The 15,076-nt window shown below is 43.2% G+C and overlaps 1 protein-coding gene across 1 annotated transcript in view; it reads left to right on the top strand.

Annotated features, from left to right (window-relative positions):
* Positions 1–15,076, top strand: part of LOC125456518 (interleukin-23 receptor-like) — a 120,137-nt gene that overhangs the window by 44,572 nt on the left and 60,489 nt on the right. The window contains exons 7-8 of the mRNA XM_048539697.2: positions 2,623–2,782; positions 4,620–4,702. Of these exons, the coding sequence (XP_048395654.1) occupies positions 2,623–2,782; positions 4,620–4,702 (243 nt within the window). The remainder of the gene's footprint in view (positions 1–2,622; positions 2,783–4,619; positions 4,703–15,076) is intronic.

Here is a 15,076-nt window from a genome sequence, read left to right on the forward strand (position 1 = left end):
CTTCCTGATGCAAACTCATACTCCATTTACATTGAAAGCCACTCTTTGAGTCTGGCTCTGAACATTTATTCCTAAAATTCATAAATTGAATGGAAAATGCTGCTACATTGGAGTTTATAATATGTCTATAACCAATTTCATTTCTTCAAGTATTGGTTGTGTTTTTGTTTTGCTGCTTTTAAGCATTCCTATCTTATCTTCATCTCATGCTAAAAATGTATTTTGGTGAATTGTTGCACATTTATCATGTAAACGACAATACAGTAACAGAAGGCTCTTACTTCCATTATACTTTGCTCCTGAAAACTTAGTGATACATTTGTATTTTCCCTGGATCTTTAGTGAATGAAAGCAAGAATTTCACCACCGAAGCAATCCTGTGGGTATCTGATCATATTTCCTTTGTAGAGGAGGTCAACAGGGCAGGATGGCAGTGAGAATTTCTCCTGAAAGTAGATCCACTATTGACAGCGACAGAAACCAGGGAGGCTGCAGAGGTTAAAGGGTTGCTTCTGTTATAATGGTTGAACACAGCTGACTCTGAAGAGGAAGAGACAAGAGTTGAAGCTATACCTGACAATGGAAAAAGTGATAGCGGAAGGTCACTCATCATCAAATGATTTTGCAGTAACCGAGGCACCAAGGTTTCAGAACTTGAAACGCTGTTGATATTGGCACAACTAAAGGCCAGAATTCAAATGCTGTTTGGTGTCTAGGGAATTATGTGCCTAAAAATGGATTTGCATGCCTTCTGAGGAGAGGGTAAACTGGCAATCAGTGCCAACTCCAAATTATATTTCATCAACCTATTTAAACCTGTTATGGCACTCCTCCAGGATAACAAAGTGTGAAGCTGGATGAACACAGCAGGCCAAGCACCATCTCAGGAGCACAAAAGTTGACATTTCGGGCCTGGACCCTTCATCAATGAAGGGTCCAGGCCCGAAACATCGGCTTTTGTGCTCCTGAGATGCTGCTTGGCCTGCTGTGTTCATCCAGCTTCACACTTTGTTATCTTGGATTCTCCAGCATCTACAGTTCCCATTATCACTCATCAATGGCACTCCTCCAGGACAGATCAGACTTGAACACAGAACTTTGATCCAGAGAGAGACACATTACCTCTGCACCATCTTTACTAACTCTATCACCCTATTCACCTATAGAAATTAACCTTACCAACCTGACAGTGGGAAACCCATGCAGACGAGGTAACCTGACAGTGGGAAACCCATGCAGACGAGGTTGAGAGGCGGCAGTGCTGACCACTTAGCCACCTTGCTGCCCATTTATCAAATACTTGATGAATCATACAGCACTAATGAACAAGTAGATCTAGGAAATATCCGTTTACCACAACATAAACAGTTACTGGGGGCTGCAGAACCCAGAATCCAAGCATTGACTAGCTCCAAATTTTTGAATAACTATGTTTTTGAAGCAAGGCTCTTGAGTACATGAAATGTAGGTAGCTTCTTCCACAGTTTTTGTTTTGTGTTCAGAAGGCCAAATGGTTCAATGAAAGAATATAGAGTAAAACACTACCATTCTGGAAAAAAAGACAGAAAATGCTGATGGAACTCTGGCAGATCAGTGGAGAGAGAGACAGAATTAATGTTAACTCGAAGAATCCAGCACACCTTCTCTAGACAATACTGCAGTACTCCCCTTGACCTGTTCAAGCAAGACAAGTGGGACTTGAAAATTCTAACGTGCTGGTCCATAGCGGTTTTGATCATGGACTTACTTTAGGTTTCTACCCTCATATTCCAAAATGTTTCACCAATGACGGCTCTATCAGTTATCCCTATCTCCCATCAGCTATCCTGTCCAACTGTGTGCCTAAGCATTGAAGAAATGCTGGATTTTCTGAGAATAAACAAATTCTGGTTACTTCCTGATATACTTCACAAAGTGGTTAGTATCAACCACTGTCTGCACTTTCAGGGAATTAGGTCCCTTTTGTCTATCATGTCAATAGAGCTTTCAGGTAGGGCTTTTAGATATACAAAATTCGCATTAACAGGTCTCTGCATTTTTAGGAGCACATCCATTTAGAAAAAGCTAGTGAGCTAGATTAGGCAGCCATTATCTATTTTTATACTTGCATTTTGTAGGCTTTGTACTAGAATTTCCAATTGCAGGAAAATCAAAATAGTGCATTATTTGCAAAAGTTTTCTAGGATGCTTAAGAACAGGAAAAACAACAATGTGCCTCCTAATCCAATCAGATTAAAGGCTACCGAAATAGATTGAATCTGAACCAGGAAGTAGAAAATGGACAAACAATATACAGAAAGTAAAGAGAAGGAAAGTTATGGGATTAAGAGACAGTGATAAATGAGACAGTATGAAATGTAAAAAAAGTTTCTATATTTTGATATTTTTAAATCTATAACAATATTTAAAAGCAGAAGGAATGGGATTCCAATTCTCACTGAGTAAGCTTTCAGTGCCAGTGGGGTTATTTTGACCACCATCAAAAATTATTTACACTCACAGAGATAAATGCAAATGCTTTCTATGCTGTAGTTTGATTGAAAGAACTGTTTTTAAGAAAATTTGCAATGAAAAGAGAAGCATAAGATTGTATGGGAAAAATATTTCTATTAACAATTTTAGGTTGCTAAGAACACTTTCATTATCAGTGGAAATTCAGGTTATTTTTACAACTGGGAGCCTTTCAAGGAATATGAATTTCAGATCCACTGTAACCTCATAAAAAGCAACAACTACTGGAGTGACTGGAGCAAATCTTTTATAAACAAAACACCTGAGGCTGGTGAGTGTATGTCCAACATATTTATATATGTACTCAGCAACATCAAAATATGTTAGATATGTATTGTCCCTTGAGCAAAGCTCTGCTGGATGAATTGTGTACATGTTTTAGAGGAGAAAATGTCAATAGCAGCTAACTAAAGAATTTATTCCAATTAAAAATGCAAAAGCAGCTTGACAATGCAGACAAGATTTTTTTCAGCATATAGGAATAGGAATAAAATGACAAGAGAAGACAGGGAGCAGAGTTCCGATCTCCTTCAGCCTGCCATTGCATCCTGCCCATGGCAGTAAAGGCAGTGGATGGTCCTTCCACCCCAGAGGCCTTAAGATAAATATGAGGTACTACATTTTGGTAGGACAAGGCAGGACTTGCACACTGAATGGTAAGGTTCTGGGGAGTGTTGCCTGGCGAAGGGACCTTGGAGTGCAGGTTCATAGTTCCTTGAAAATGGAGTCGCAGGTAAACAGGGTGTTGAAGAAGGCATTTGGTACACTTGCCTTTATTGATCAGAACATCTGAGAATAGGATTTGGGATGTTGCAGCAGTATAGAGCATTGATGAGGCCACTTTTGGAATACAGAGTTCAGTTCTGGTCTCCCTGCAATAGGAAAGATATTGTTAAACTTGAAAGTGTTCAGAAAAGATTTACAAGGATGTTGCAAGGGTCGGATGGTTTGAGCTTCAAGGAGATGCTGAATAGGCTGGGGCTATTTTCTCTGAAGCTTCAGAGGTTGAGGGCTAACCTTAGAGATTTACAAAATCATGAGGGGCGTAAGGTGAATAGACAGGGTCTTTTCTCCAGGGTAGGGGAGCCCAAAACTAGAGGGCATAGGTTAAGGTGAGCGAGGAGAAATTTAAAAGGGACCTAAGGGACAACTTTTTCATGCAGAGGATAGTGCATGTATGGAAATGAACTGCCAGAGGAAGTGATGGAGGTCGGTCCAATTACAACATTCAAAAAGCATCTAGGTGGCTATGTGAATAGGAAGACTTAAGAGGGATATGGGCCAAATGCTGGCAAATGCAATGAGATTAATTTGGGATATCTGGTCAGCGTTGACAAGTTGGACCAAAGGTTTGTGTCTGTGCTGTATATCTTTACAACTCTTAGGCCTGTTATCACCAGCCTAGCATTCTAACAGCAATATATAGGTTATTTCCCATTTGGAAAGCTACCTGGTGATCTGTACCTTTTGAGGAAATGTGAGAGGCTGCCAGTTGCAGCGTCTACCCTACAACAATACTCCCTTACCAACTCCCCCAATATATCGATGGGTCCTGCCTGTCTCATCAAACTCTGAAGGCACTCAGCTTGCCACAAAGAAAGTATCCATTGCTGCATGCTCTCCAACAATTGGCCAGTAGCTCTCTTGGAGATGGTCTCATACCTTTTAAAGGGGCAGAAGTCCCAACAGCAGTTAATAAGCTGCACAATCAACTTAAAATGTAGCCTCGGTCTTACAAATAGTCAAAGTGGCAATACCATCCAGCTTTCCAACCCACTATCAGGGCACACAACATCCTGACAAATTTCTAACTAATGGGTGCATTTCATCCTCAACTTAACATTCAGGAAAGATTCTTCCTCGAACCCTTAAGTCTGTGCTTATCAGTTAAGGATAGCTTAATGAATGTGCACACAATCAGATTTGTTGCTCAGTTAGCCATTGGCCATATAAAATAACATGCATTGAATTATCAATGACAAACAACTTGAGAGCAGTGTGCACTTCATTAGTTAGGTCATACATGCTTCATTAGTTATTAAAAATGTTTCTGCAAATGATTAGTTTCGTAGTGAAAATAACTTTTCTTCCCTAATGAAAATTTGTAGAGCCTGGTGGAGTCTTGGATGTATGGAGTTCATGTGAGCTAATAAAACCAAACAAACATAAAAGTGTAATCATCTATTGGAAGGTATGTTGAATACACAATGGTTGCCATTTTGCTATCGACACGATAATACTTTTCACATAATAATGGTAGGGCTCAGGGAAGCAGTAAGATATAAGGTGATATGGCCTTACTAATGTGAGCAGTTAAGATTAAAGATCAATGTACAGATACTGCTGGGCTGGTACTAAAAAAGTATCATTTAATATTTTTTAAGAAAAGCCAATTACCTGTCACCAAAATTATATGACATAATTTATAATAATCTATTAATCATATTTCAAGTGTCTCTTAACTACCAATCATTAATAAGCTGCCTCAAAGTATTTGTTGTTTTAAATGCAACAGTTCAACATTAAAATCTTATTATCTTTCCTCTTTGAATCCCTTATGCGGCTAAAGTGTCACAACGCATACACATTAGCTTTGTTTTCTCTAAATTAAACTATCTAAATATATATTTTTAGAATAACTGAGGACAATAAATAAGTTTATAGTAAATAATTCTGTGAAGTGGACAGTATCTAATGGCAAAAGGATTTTGACAATTTGGTAGAGTAGACTGATAGGTGGTAGGAGGGTGGCATGGTGGCTCAATGGTTTATACTGCCGTCTTACAGCGGCAAGTTCATTTCCAGCCTCGGGTGACTGTCTGTGTGGAATTTGCATGATTTCCCCATGTCTGCGTAAGTTTCCTCTGGGTGCTTCAGTTTCCTTCCACAGTCAAAGGTGTGCAGGTTTGATGGATTATCTGCGTTAAATTGGCCCATAGTGTTCAGGGATATGCAGGACAGGTGGGTTTGCCACAGTAAATGCTGGGTTACAGGGATAGGGTCAGTCCTAGGTCTTGGTGGAATGCTTTTGAAGGGTTGATACAGACTCTATTTGTCTGATTGGCCTCTTTTTGCACTGTATGGATTCTATCAGATGACGTTCAACACTGAGAGGTGTAAAGTGATATATTTTGCTAGAAAGAACATGGAGATACAGTACAATTAAAGGGCGCTATCCCGAATTGTGTACAGAAGCAGAGACAGTTGTGCGAATATGTGTATAAGTCACAAAAGGTGGCAGGACTGGTATTCAATAATTCTCAGACTTTATTAATGGGGATAATGAGCAAGGAGGTTATGTTGAACATGTATAAAGCATAAGTTATGCCTCAGCTAGAAAACTGTTGTATAATTTAATAAGTGTAGTGATTGTAACAAGGTCAGCTTGGTGATCCTCTGAGAATATGAGTTCCCTGATTGGGGCTGTTAACACAGTCCAATCAGGGAACCCTAGCTGACAGACAGACATAAACTGGAGTGTCAGAGCTTCTGTTCACTCCAAGAAATGGCTCTGAGGATGCCAGATCAGTGTTTATTGTATGCAAGTATAAATAAAGGATGATTTGGTGATGGGATTCTTGCCTCCGTGGAGTTGTTGCCACTGAAATAAGAGAAAAAAAAGTCACAATTCTCCAAAAATTCACTCACAACAGTCATCTTTGATTTGGGGTAAGCATTTGTGGTATCATGCCGTTATTTGGGAAGCTTGACTGTTTTGATCCTGCCATCAAAGGCTCGGCCCAGTATGTGAAAAGCATATATTATTCTTTCTGGGCAAGTTATACTGGAACAGATGAAAAGCAATTCTCCTCATGTCTTCTGGATTAGTTTCTCAAGCATTAGGAGCTAACATTTCCTGAGATACTAAAACCTTTCAAAAGTTGATGAGTTTAGTTAAGCAATATTACAACCCAAAGCATCCTCCAATTCTGAGATACTATCAGTTTTACTTGGCAGTTCAAGAACTGAGGAATCCATGTTGGGATTTTTGACGAGGTTAAGACAACTGACAGAGGCTTGTGACTTTGGTTTAGCCTTTAATGAGATGTTGAGAGACCACTTGGTATGTGGGCCATTTGATATGTGGGATTAATGATGTACCATGCAAAAGTGCCTACTAGCTGAAATGGAACTAGATTTCAAACCAGCTTTGTCATTAGAAAATGCTGCAAATGGAGCATATGAGTTACAGGGTATGCTGACGAAAGTGAACATCCTTGCCAGGCAGACTGAGCTTGGGGAACACCACTTGAGTGAAGGTAATTACCTGGCCTCACTCAGGACATATCCTGACCAGAGGGACTCTGAGCTAGCCCACAGCAAAACCCTAAAATAAACCCTAGCCTGAGCCAAAGTTAACGTATTCTTCGGGATCTGGGCCAGTAAGCCATTGCAATTGCTGCTCGTATGCGGATTCGAGACAGCAAAAGAGAGTACCACCAGGCCTGAATTGAATAAAAGAACTCATGGGCTAGTATGTGTATGAGTGCACACTTTGGAAAGCCCATCTACATCTGGCTTGGAACAGTTAAATTGTTTAGCAACATCCAAATCAGAACCAATCAAAATAAACATCTGAATTAATGGTCACCTAGTTCTAATGGAGGTTGATACTGGCATGGCTGTTAGTGATTGCAGAACCAGCCTTTAACAAGATTCGTTCCGGATTCCAACCCTTAGGTCTGTATAAGACCTTGGGTAGACAGATTCTAGATTAGGGAACCTTTACAGATTAAGGGTACAATTTTGGTTTCAGTCTGCTATCAGAAGCAGCGGGTTCAGTACTACTGATTGTAATAAAAAGGCTCCAGCCCAAGCCTGATGGAGCAAAATTGATTGAGAAAGATTCACCCTGATTGGTTCAACGCTTTTCAATTAGAAAATGGCTGCCTGAGTGAAGTCCTAATTAAATACCCAAACATTTTTCAAGAAGGTCTAGGGGCTATCAAAGGAACAAAGATAACCTTGCATGTTGACCAGAAAGCAATTCTACGATTCTGCAAGGCCGGTGCAGTGCCATTTTCCTTACATGTAAAAGTAGGGGCAGAAATCAGGAGGCTGGAATGTGAAGGAACCATCAAGCCAGTACAGTTTACTGAATGGGCACCACCAGTCGTACTGATAATGAAGCCTAATGAGTCATTTTGCCTTTGTGGGAGTTTTAAACAAATGGTAAACTGCTTCTCAATGCTGGATAAATACCCAATCCCTTGCATAGAAGGATTAGACACAAATCTAGTGGAGAATGTTGGGGGGGGCGGTGCGCGGGGACTGTCCTTCACAATGCTGGACATGAGCCAATTACATACCTGTAATTGTGGTTAGATGAGGTATGTGCTATAATTAATACTCATAAGGGTTTGGACCAATATGTAAGACTGCAATTTGGCATATCATCAGCCTGTGTTATTTTTCAGCGGACAATGAAGAACATTTTACAAGATCTACCCTAGGTAGCCATTTGTCTGGATGAAGTTCTAATAACAGGGAAGACCAATAAAGAGCACTTACAGAATATGAACATAGTCCTTAGATGTTCCTCCAAGGTGGGCATATGCCTTAGAAGAGAAAAATGTGTTCCAGGCACCCCAAGTGACTTACTTGGCTACAGAGTCAACAAGACAGGGTTACACCCACTGGAAGATAAAGTCAGGGCTATCAAAGCCAGCTCCCATGTCTGTACCAGAGCTTGGGTCTTTCCTTGGAATGGTGAATATTGCACAAAATTCATAAGTAACCTGGCTTCCATCTTGGTAACCTTACATCTGCTATTGAAAAAGGGAGCCTTGGAAATGGTCTGGTAGCCAAGATGTAGCCTTTCAAGAAGTTAAGAAGCAGCAATCATTGTCTAAGGTGCTGGGACACTATGATCCCAAGTGAGATATGGTGCTGTATGCGATGCTGCCCCATACAGTGGGGTAACGCTGGCTCACAGATGGCCTAATGGAGAGGAACATCCAATAATGTATGCTTCCCAGATTTTGGCTGATGCAGAGCGCAGGTAGGCCCAGATAGAGAAGGAGGGTTTGGCAGTGTGAGAAAGTTCTACCAATACCATTATTTATGTGACTTTGTAATAGTAATGGACCACAAACACCTTCTGGACAACTTAAAAAGGACAAGGCCAAGCCGCCCGTAGCTTGAGGTTGAATTCAGTGGCGGGCTCTCATTCTAAGTGCATTCAATTACAAGTTGGAGTGTCATCCGCAAAGCTAAGTAGGAAATGTGGATGCCATGAGCCGCTTCCAGCTGGCCAGTACACCACTGGCAGTGCCGCCACTGGAAGAGCTCATTCTGGATTTAAACTTTCCAGACAGCATTCCGGTCATCACTAACAATAGCAGACTGTAAACGCAAAAGATCCTGTCCTGGCAAAACTAAAACAGCTGCTGGTGGTGGGGGACGCAAGAGGACGATCACAATCAGATTTGAACCGTTTCTGGACCTGACTAGACCAGATCACCAGACAGGAAGGCATATTATGAGGAGCAAGAGTGATTGTCCCAAGCAAAGGTCACTGCCAGATACTGGTTGAACTCCACCAGGTCATCCAGTGGTTTCCAAACTGAAAATGTTGGCAAAAAGTTATGTCTCCTCTAAGACTCCTCTAAATGAGAGAGACAGTTTATTTCAGGTGATGAGGTTTGATGCCAAAACCATGGCAATGTCCCTGCACAGGTAAGAGGCATAATCAACAGGAGGTCTTATACTGAGAAGAACAAAGTTTGCGTACATGAAGCAGTCCTGAACAAGCACCTGGACCACATGAAAGCAGGCAGCTGGCAAACAGGGCAGGAGCGAGACATACTTGGCTCCTCAGAAAAATTGGAAAGGCTGCCAGAACCTGTGGGTTCTCCCCCTCCATCTAGCATCAAAGAAATCTCAGTCTGGGTGCAAGAGGCTGAAAACGATCTGGTACTTCTTACCCAAGGCTGAATTGAAAGGAACCAGATCTGTGCCAAAATGCCCTAGAAGAGGCTAAAAATATAAGAACAGGCTTATATCCCCAAACTTAGAGGGGTCAGGAAGTAGTGGTTGTAACAACCAGATTGGACCAGGTTAACAGCACCAATCAGGGAGCTCTGGCTGGTGTCAGAGGTTCTGTTCACTCAGAGTTGCCTCAGTGTCAAGTACCTTGCACATATAAATAAGGGGGACTTGGTGGTAGGATACCAGCCTCTAGATTATAGAACCCCTACAGTGTGGAGACAGGCCATTCAGACCAACAACTCCACACTGCCCCTCCAAAGAGCATCCCACTCAGACCCATTTCGCCATGTCTAACCCACCTAACGTAAAAATCCCTGGGCACTATGGGCAATTTAGCGTGGTCAATCTACCTACCCTGCACATCTTTGGACTGTGGGATGAAGCTAGAGGAAACCCACAAAGACAGGGAGAATGTGCAAATGCTAGACTGTTGCCTGAGGCTGGAATCAAACCTGGGTCCCTGGCCCTGTGATAATGGGAACTGCAGATGCTGGAGAATCCAGGATAATAAAATGTGAGGCTGGATGAACACAGCAGGCCCAGCAGCATCTCTGAGCACAAAAGCTGACGTTTCGGGCCTAGACTCTTCATCAGAGAGGGGGATGGGGTGAGGGTTCTGGAATAAATAGGGAGAGAGGGGGGGAGGCGGACCGAAGATGGAGAGAAAAGAAGATAGGTGGAGAGGAGAGTATAGGTGGGGAGGTAGGGAGGGGACAGGTCAGTCCAGGGAAGATGGACAGGTCAAGGAGGTGGGATGAGTTTAGTAGGTAGGAGATGGAGGTGCGGCTTGGGGTGGGAGGAAGGGATGGGTGAGAGGAAGAACAGGTTAGGGAGGCAGAGACAGGTTGGACTGGTTTTGGGATGCAGTGGGTGGAGGGGACGAACTGGGCTGGTTTTGGGATGCGGTGGGGGAAGGGGAGAGTTTGAAGCTGGTGAAGTCCACATTGATACCATTGGGCTGCAGGTTTCCCAAGTGGAATATGAGTTGCTGTTCCTGCAACCTTCGGGTGGTGTCCTTGTGGCACTGCAGGAGGCCCATGATGGACATGTCATCTAAAGAATGGGAGGGGGAGTGGAAATGGTTTGCGACTGGGAGGTGCAGTTGTTTATTGCGAACCGAGCGGAGGTGTTCTGCAAAGCAGTTCCCAAGCCTCCGCTTGGTTTCCCCAATTTAGAGGAAGCCACACCGGGTACAATGGATACAGTATACCACATTGGCAGATGTGCAGTTGAACCTCTGCTTAATTTGGAAAGTCGTCTTGGGGCCTGGGATAGGGGTGAGGGAGGTGGTGTGGGGGCAAGTGTAGCATTTCCTGCGGTTGCAGGGGAAGGTGCCAGGTGAGGTGGGGTTGGAGGGCAGTGTGGAGCAAACAAGGGAGTCACGGAGAGAGTGGTCTCTCCAGAAAGCAGACAAGGGTGGGGATGGAAAAATGTCTTGGGTGGTGGGGCCCTCCCTACCTCCCCACCTATACTCTCCTCTCCACCTATCTTCTTCTCTCCATCTTCGGTCCGCCTCCCCCTCTCTCCCTATTTATTCCAGAACTCTCACCCCATCCCCCTCTCTGATGAAGGGTCTCGGCCCGAAACGTCAGCTTTTGTGCTTCTGAGATGCTGCTGGGCCTGCTGTGTTCATCCAACCTCACATTTTATTATCCTGGGTCCCTAGCCCTGTAAGGCAGCAGTGCTAACCACTGAGTCACCATGCCACCCTCTGGAGTTAGTTCAGGAAGGATATGAATGCATTGAAGAGACTGGAGGAGAAGTTTATGAGAATAACTCGTGGGACTGAGCAACACTATTTAAGGAAATAGATTGGAGAAGTTGAGACATTTTTTCTTGGGGAGGAGATGGCTAAAAGAAGATTTGGTAAAAGTTTTTAAAAAGTCATGTGGGAGCTGGACAGAGCAGATAGGGAGAATTTATGAGCCGTCATAAAATGGTCAAACATAAGATGTCACTGATAGGAGGTAATTTGCAAAACAAGTAAATATGATGTGAAAGGTAATATTTTCACAAAGCAAGTGGTTCAGGTCTTGAATGCGCTGCCTGGTGGGTGGTGGAGATGGGTTCAACTTAGGCATCTAAGAGAGTATTAAAGCATTAATTAAGTCGAAAAAATCTCTGGCTATAGGGAAAAGTTAGAGTGGCATTAAGTCATAATGGGCATTTAAAGAGTAGGTGCAGACACAATGGATGGACAGCCTCCTTCTACATTGCTACAGAATCATTGAATTGTTATCATTTTGGTACAAGTCTTTTTCATTTTAGTTTCAAAATTTAATTAATCCTTTTCCAAGATCTGTCTCAGATAACTTGTTATTTTTCAGAGGTGGGGAAGTTGGCAGGCAAGGGAACTAATGCAGCAAATTGACACCAAAGAGATATTTGCTCAATTTCTGCTCCCTCATCAACCTTCCCACCCTGTCACCAGTTAAGCCTCAATTGATGATCACTAACAGCCTCATCTGACACAAGTGCGATTACCCTCCTTCTGGCCAGGCAGGAAAATTGGCTGCTATCCCATCCAGGAAACCAGGTCAGTTGGCCTGCTGGGGTAGTGGGATCTTCATTTGCCCCAATCTAGGCACAGTTGGGCACACAAATGGAGCACTAGGTTGGTGAGCAGTGGGTGCTGACAGGGCAGCTTCTGATCCAGCCTGTATCCTTTGGAGAAAAATTGGCTTTTGTGATATATGAGATGTTACTTTGCTGCTGGTTGGTGCTGTAGCTAAACTGAGCAACACTTGATGCCATTTAATTAACATTCACCATCCAAAAAGCAAATTTAGAAAAGAAATTCCTTTCACCAGCTGTAATACAGTTCTGTTAACATTTTATGATTAAAATCCCAAGTAAATTCATACCCCAAAAAAACCTCTGGACCAAATTCTGGTTTTTTTTGACAAGCATCACAATGGTTTGGCATGTTTGCTATAAATGAAATAAGTTCTATTAAATTGAGACTGAAAATATTGGCATCTGTTATTACTTTTGTCCCAGTAGGGTGTCTACTTCTGAATTAGCATGGGGAGAAGAGCATAACATTTCATTATAGACAACGTCAAAGAATATGTTTCTTATCAACCTATTCCTAGATAATATTACACACCTCTGTGCAGCAGCTGGGATTTGAGCCCAGGTCTCCTGACTGAGAGAGGGGCACATTAACTCTAAGGATTCGCTGCAGATTTTTTTTCAACTCAATCTCTTCAGAGTAGTTGTGACGCACCTCTGGAGACAGTGGTACTTAAGCCTGGGCCTCCTGGTTCACTGTATAATTGTGACATACTGTGGAATAGGTTTATGAACTCAATGACCCTTAATAAACACCTTAGGGCGACTCGTTTTCCAATAGCTCCCCCTCTTGACAGGCTATATGATTGCAAGATAACAAAGTATGGAGCCGGATGAACACAGCAGGCCAAGCAGCATCTCAGGAGCACAAAAGCTGACGTTTCGGGCCTAGACCCTTCAGAGAGGGGGATGGGGAGAGGGAACTGGAATAAATAGGGAGAGAGGGGGAGGTGGACCGAAGATGGAGAGAAAAGATGATAGGTAAAGAGGAGAGTATAGGTGAGGTAGGGAGGGGATAGGTCAGCCCAGGGAAGATGGACAGGTCAAGAAGGCAGGATGAGGTGGTAGGTAGGAAATGGAGGTGCGGCTATTGTCACACGTGTGTGAGATTCCATTTCTTTTTCAGTTTTCATCTCCTGGCTCCCAATCTCATTTCTTCTCCTGACGGTGGTAGACCTGTCTTATTTTGCTGAGTTCAAAATCACATTGGTACAGAATTGAGGGTAGAAACTAGCATGTGGCATGGTGTACAGACAGAACCAATCTTCTATTTCCTAGTCCGCCATAGAAGAGCAGTGTAGTGCAGTGAAGGACTCTTTACCTCCTTTCTAACTATATTTGGATCCATGCCAATCTGGTTTGGTCTTGAAATTGAGCAATGCAAGAATCTTCTAGAAAGATGCAGGAGGCACATTAAATATGTGGATAGATCCCTGACTCTCCACATCTATTTTGAAATGTTACACCCCTTCTTCCCATGCCAGTTCAGATGCAGAGACCTTACTGATGTACAAAACTAATAACAGATGCCAATATTTTCACTCAAAAGAGTAGCACTTATTCACAATATACTGAAATAACTGGACAGAGGCTGGTATCCCATCACCAAAGCCCCCTTTATTTACTTGTGCACAGTACACTGGCCTTGGCCAGCCAACTTGGAATCAGACCCCTAACTGAGGAGATTCTAAATCCCTTGTTCATATTGGTCACCTGGGGCTTCCTGATTGGCCCAGGATAACAACCCCAAACAAGGATCTTGTAACTCGCAAGATCCAGCTGGTTCCAGTCATTACATCCCCATCCCCCACAGACCAACCCCCACCCATGTCCAGGGATGTGGGCCTGGTCTTCCTCTTGTAGTTTTTCCTGAGACATTTTCACCCCAGGCCCGGTCCCTTTATTTGGACCCTGACACAGGTGGCATGTACCAGACAGTAGCCCATCTCTTGGGTCTGGAGCATCTTGGGAGGGTTTCCTGCTCTTCCAGCAGTAACAGTATCGAGGCTGCATCCATTTCAGATTCTGAGGTTTCCTCAACTCAAGGCAGTGGGGGAGAACCTATAGTTTCCAAACAAGCCTTCTGGTTATTCTAAGGCCCCAGAAATGTTTTGCTCCTGCCTAGTTTGCAAGGTAACAGCTTTCAGGTGATCCGAGTGTATGTTCAGGACTGTCTCACCTAACTGAATGTTGTTAGCTACGGACCCGACCTCATCAACCTTGCCTCATACAGGTCCATTCTTATGGTTCCAGCACCAAACTTCTTCGCTTGAATTAAAGTGTCTCTCTCACTTAGAGGATGTATGTGGCTAGCATTGACATTCCCGCTGCCATTTCACCCTCCCTGCCCAGGTCTGGAAATTTCAACTTTAACTTGGTCCAGAATCTTCTCCCCATCTGCAATTCTGATGGAGCTATCCCTGTTGTTGCACGAGGGGTGGTCATATAATCGACCAGGAACCGAGACAGCTTGGCATCAAGAGACACTAAGCTGCTTCTTTGAGACTGCCTTCAACATTTGCACTGCTCAGTCTGCTAGACAATTGGACGATGGATGGTGTGGAGCTGTCCTTATGCACCAAATGCCATTCAGCCTTCGGACATTCTCTGCTGGTAAACGGCATCCCATTATCCATGGCCAATACTTCCAGGAGTCCATGTGTCATGAACAATGCTCGTAGCTCAAGCATCATCCCTTGGTTCTCTAATAAATAAAACCAAGAGCACCTCAGAATTAGAGGCAATGTGGGGTCATAATATTCCTTAACCAACTCCAACTCTTGGAAGGAGTTCATGTCTGGTGCCTCTGGGAAAGTTAAGCCCCTTTTAACTGACATGCTGCAGGTCCACAAGCAGTCAGAAGGATTACTCATTGCTTTTTGTCTACCCCAATGTCATTTGCCAGAAAAAGGATCACATTTTTTCCCCACATACTGGGCCCAGTCTTTGGCAGCTGGATTGAACAAGTCAAGCTTCCTAAATAAAGGCATGATGCTAGAAA

Source organism: Stegostoma tigrinum, chromosome 8 (assembly GCF_030684315.1).
Source record: "Stegostoma tigrinum isolate sSteTig4 chromosome 8, sSteTig4.hap1, whole genome shotgun sequence".
Lineage (NCBI taxonomy): Eukaryota > Metazoa > Chordata > Chondrichthyes > Orectolobiformes > Stegostomatidae > Stegostoma > Stegostoma tigrinum.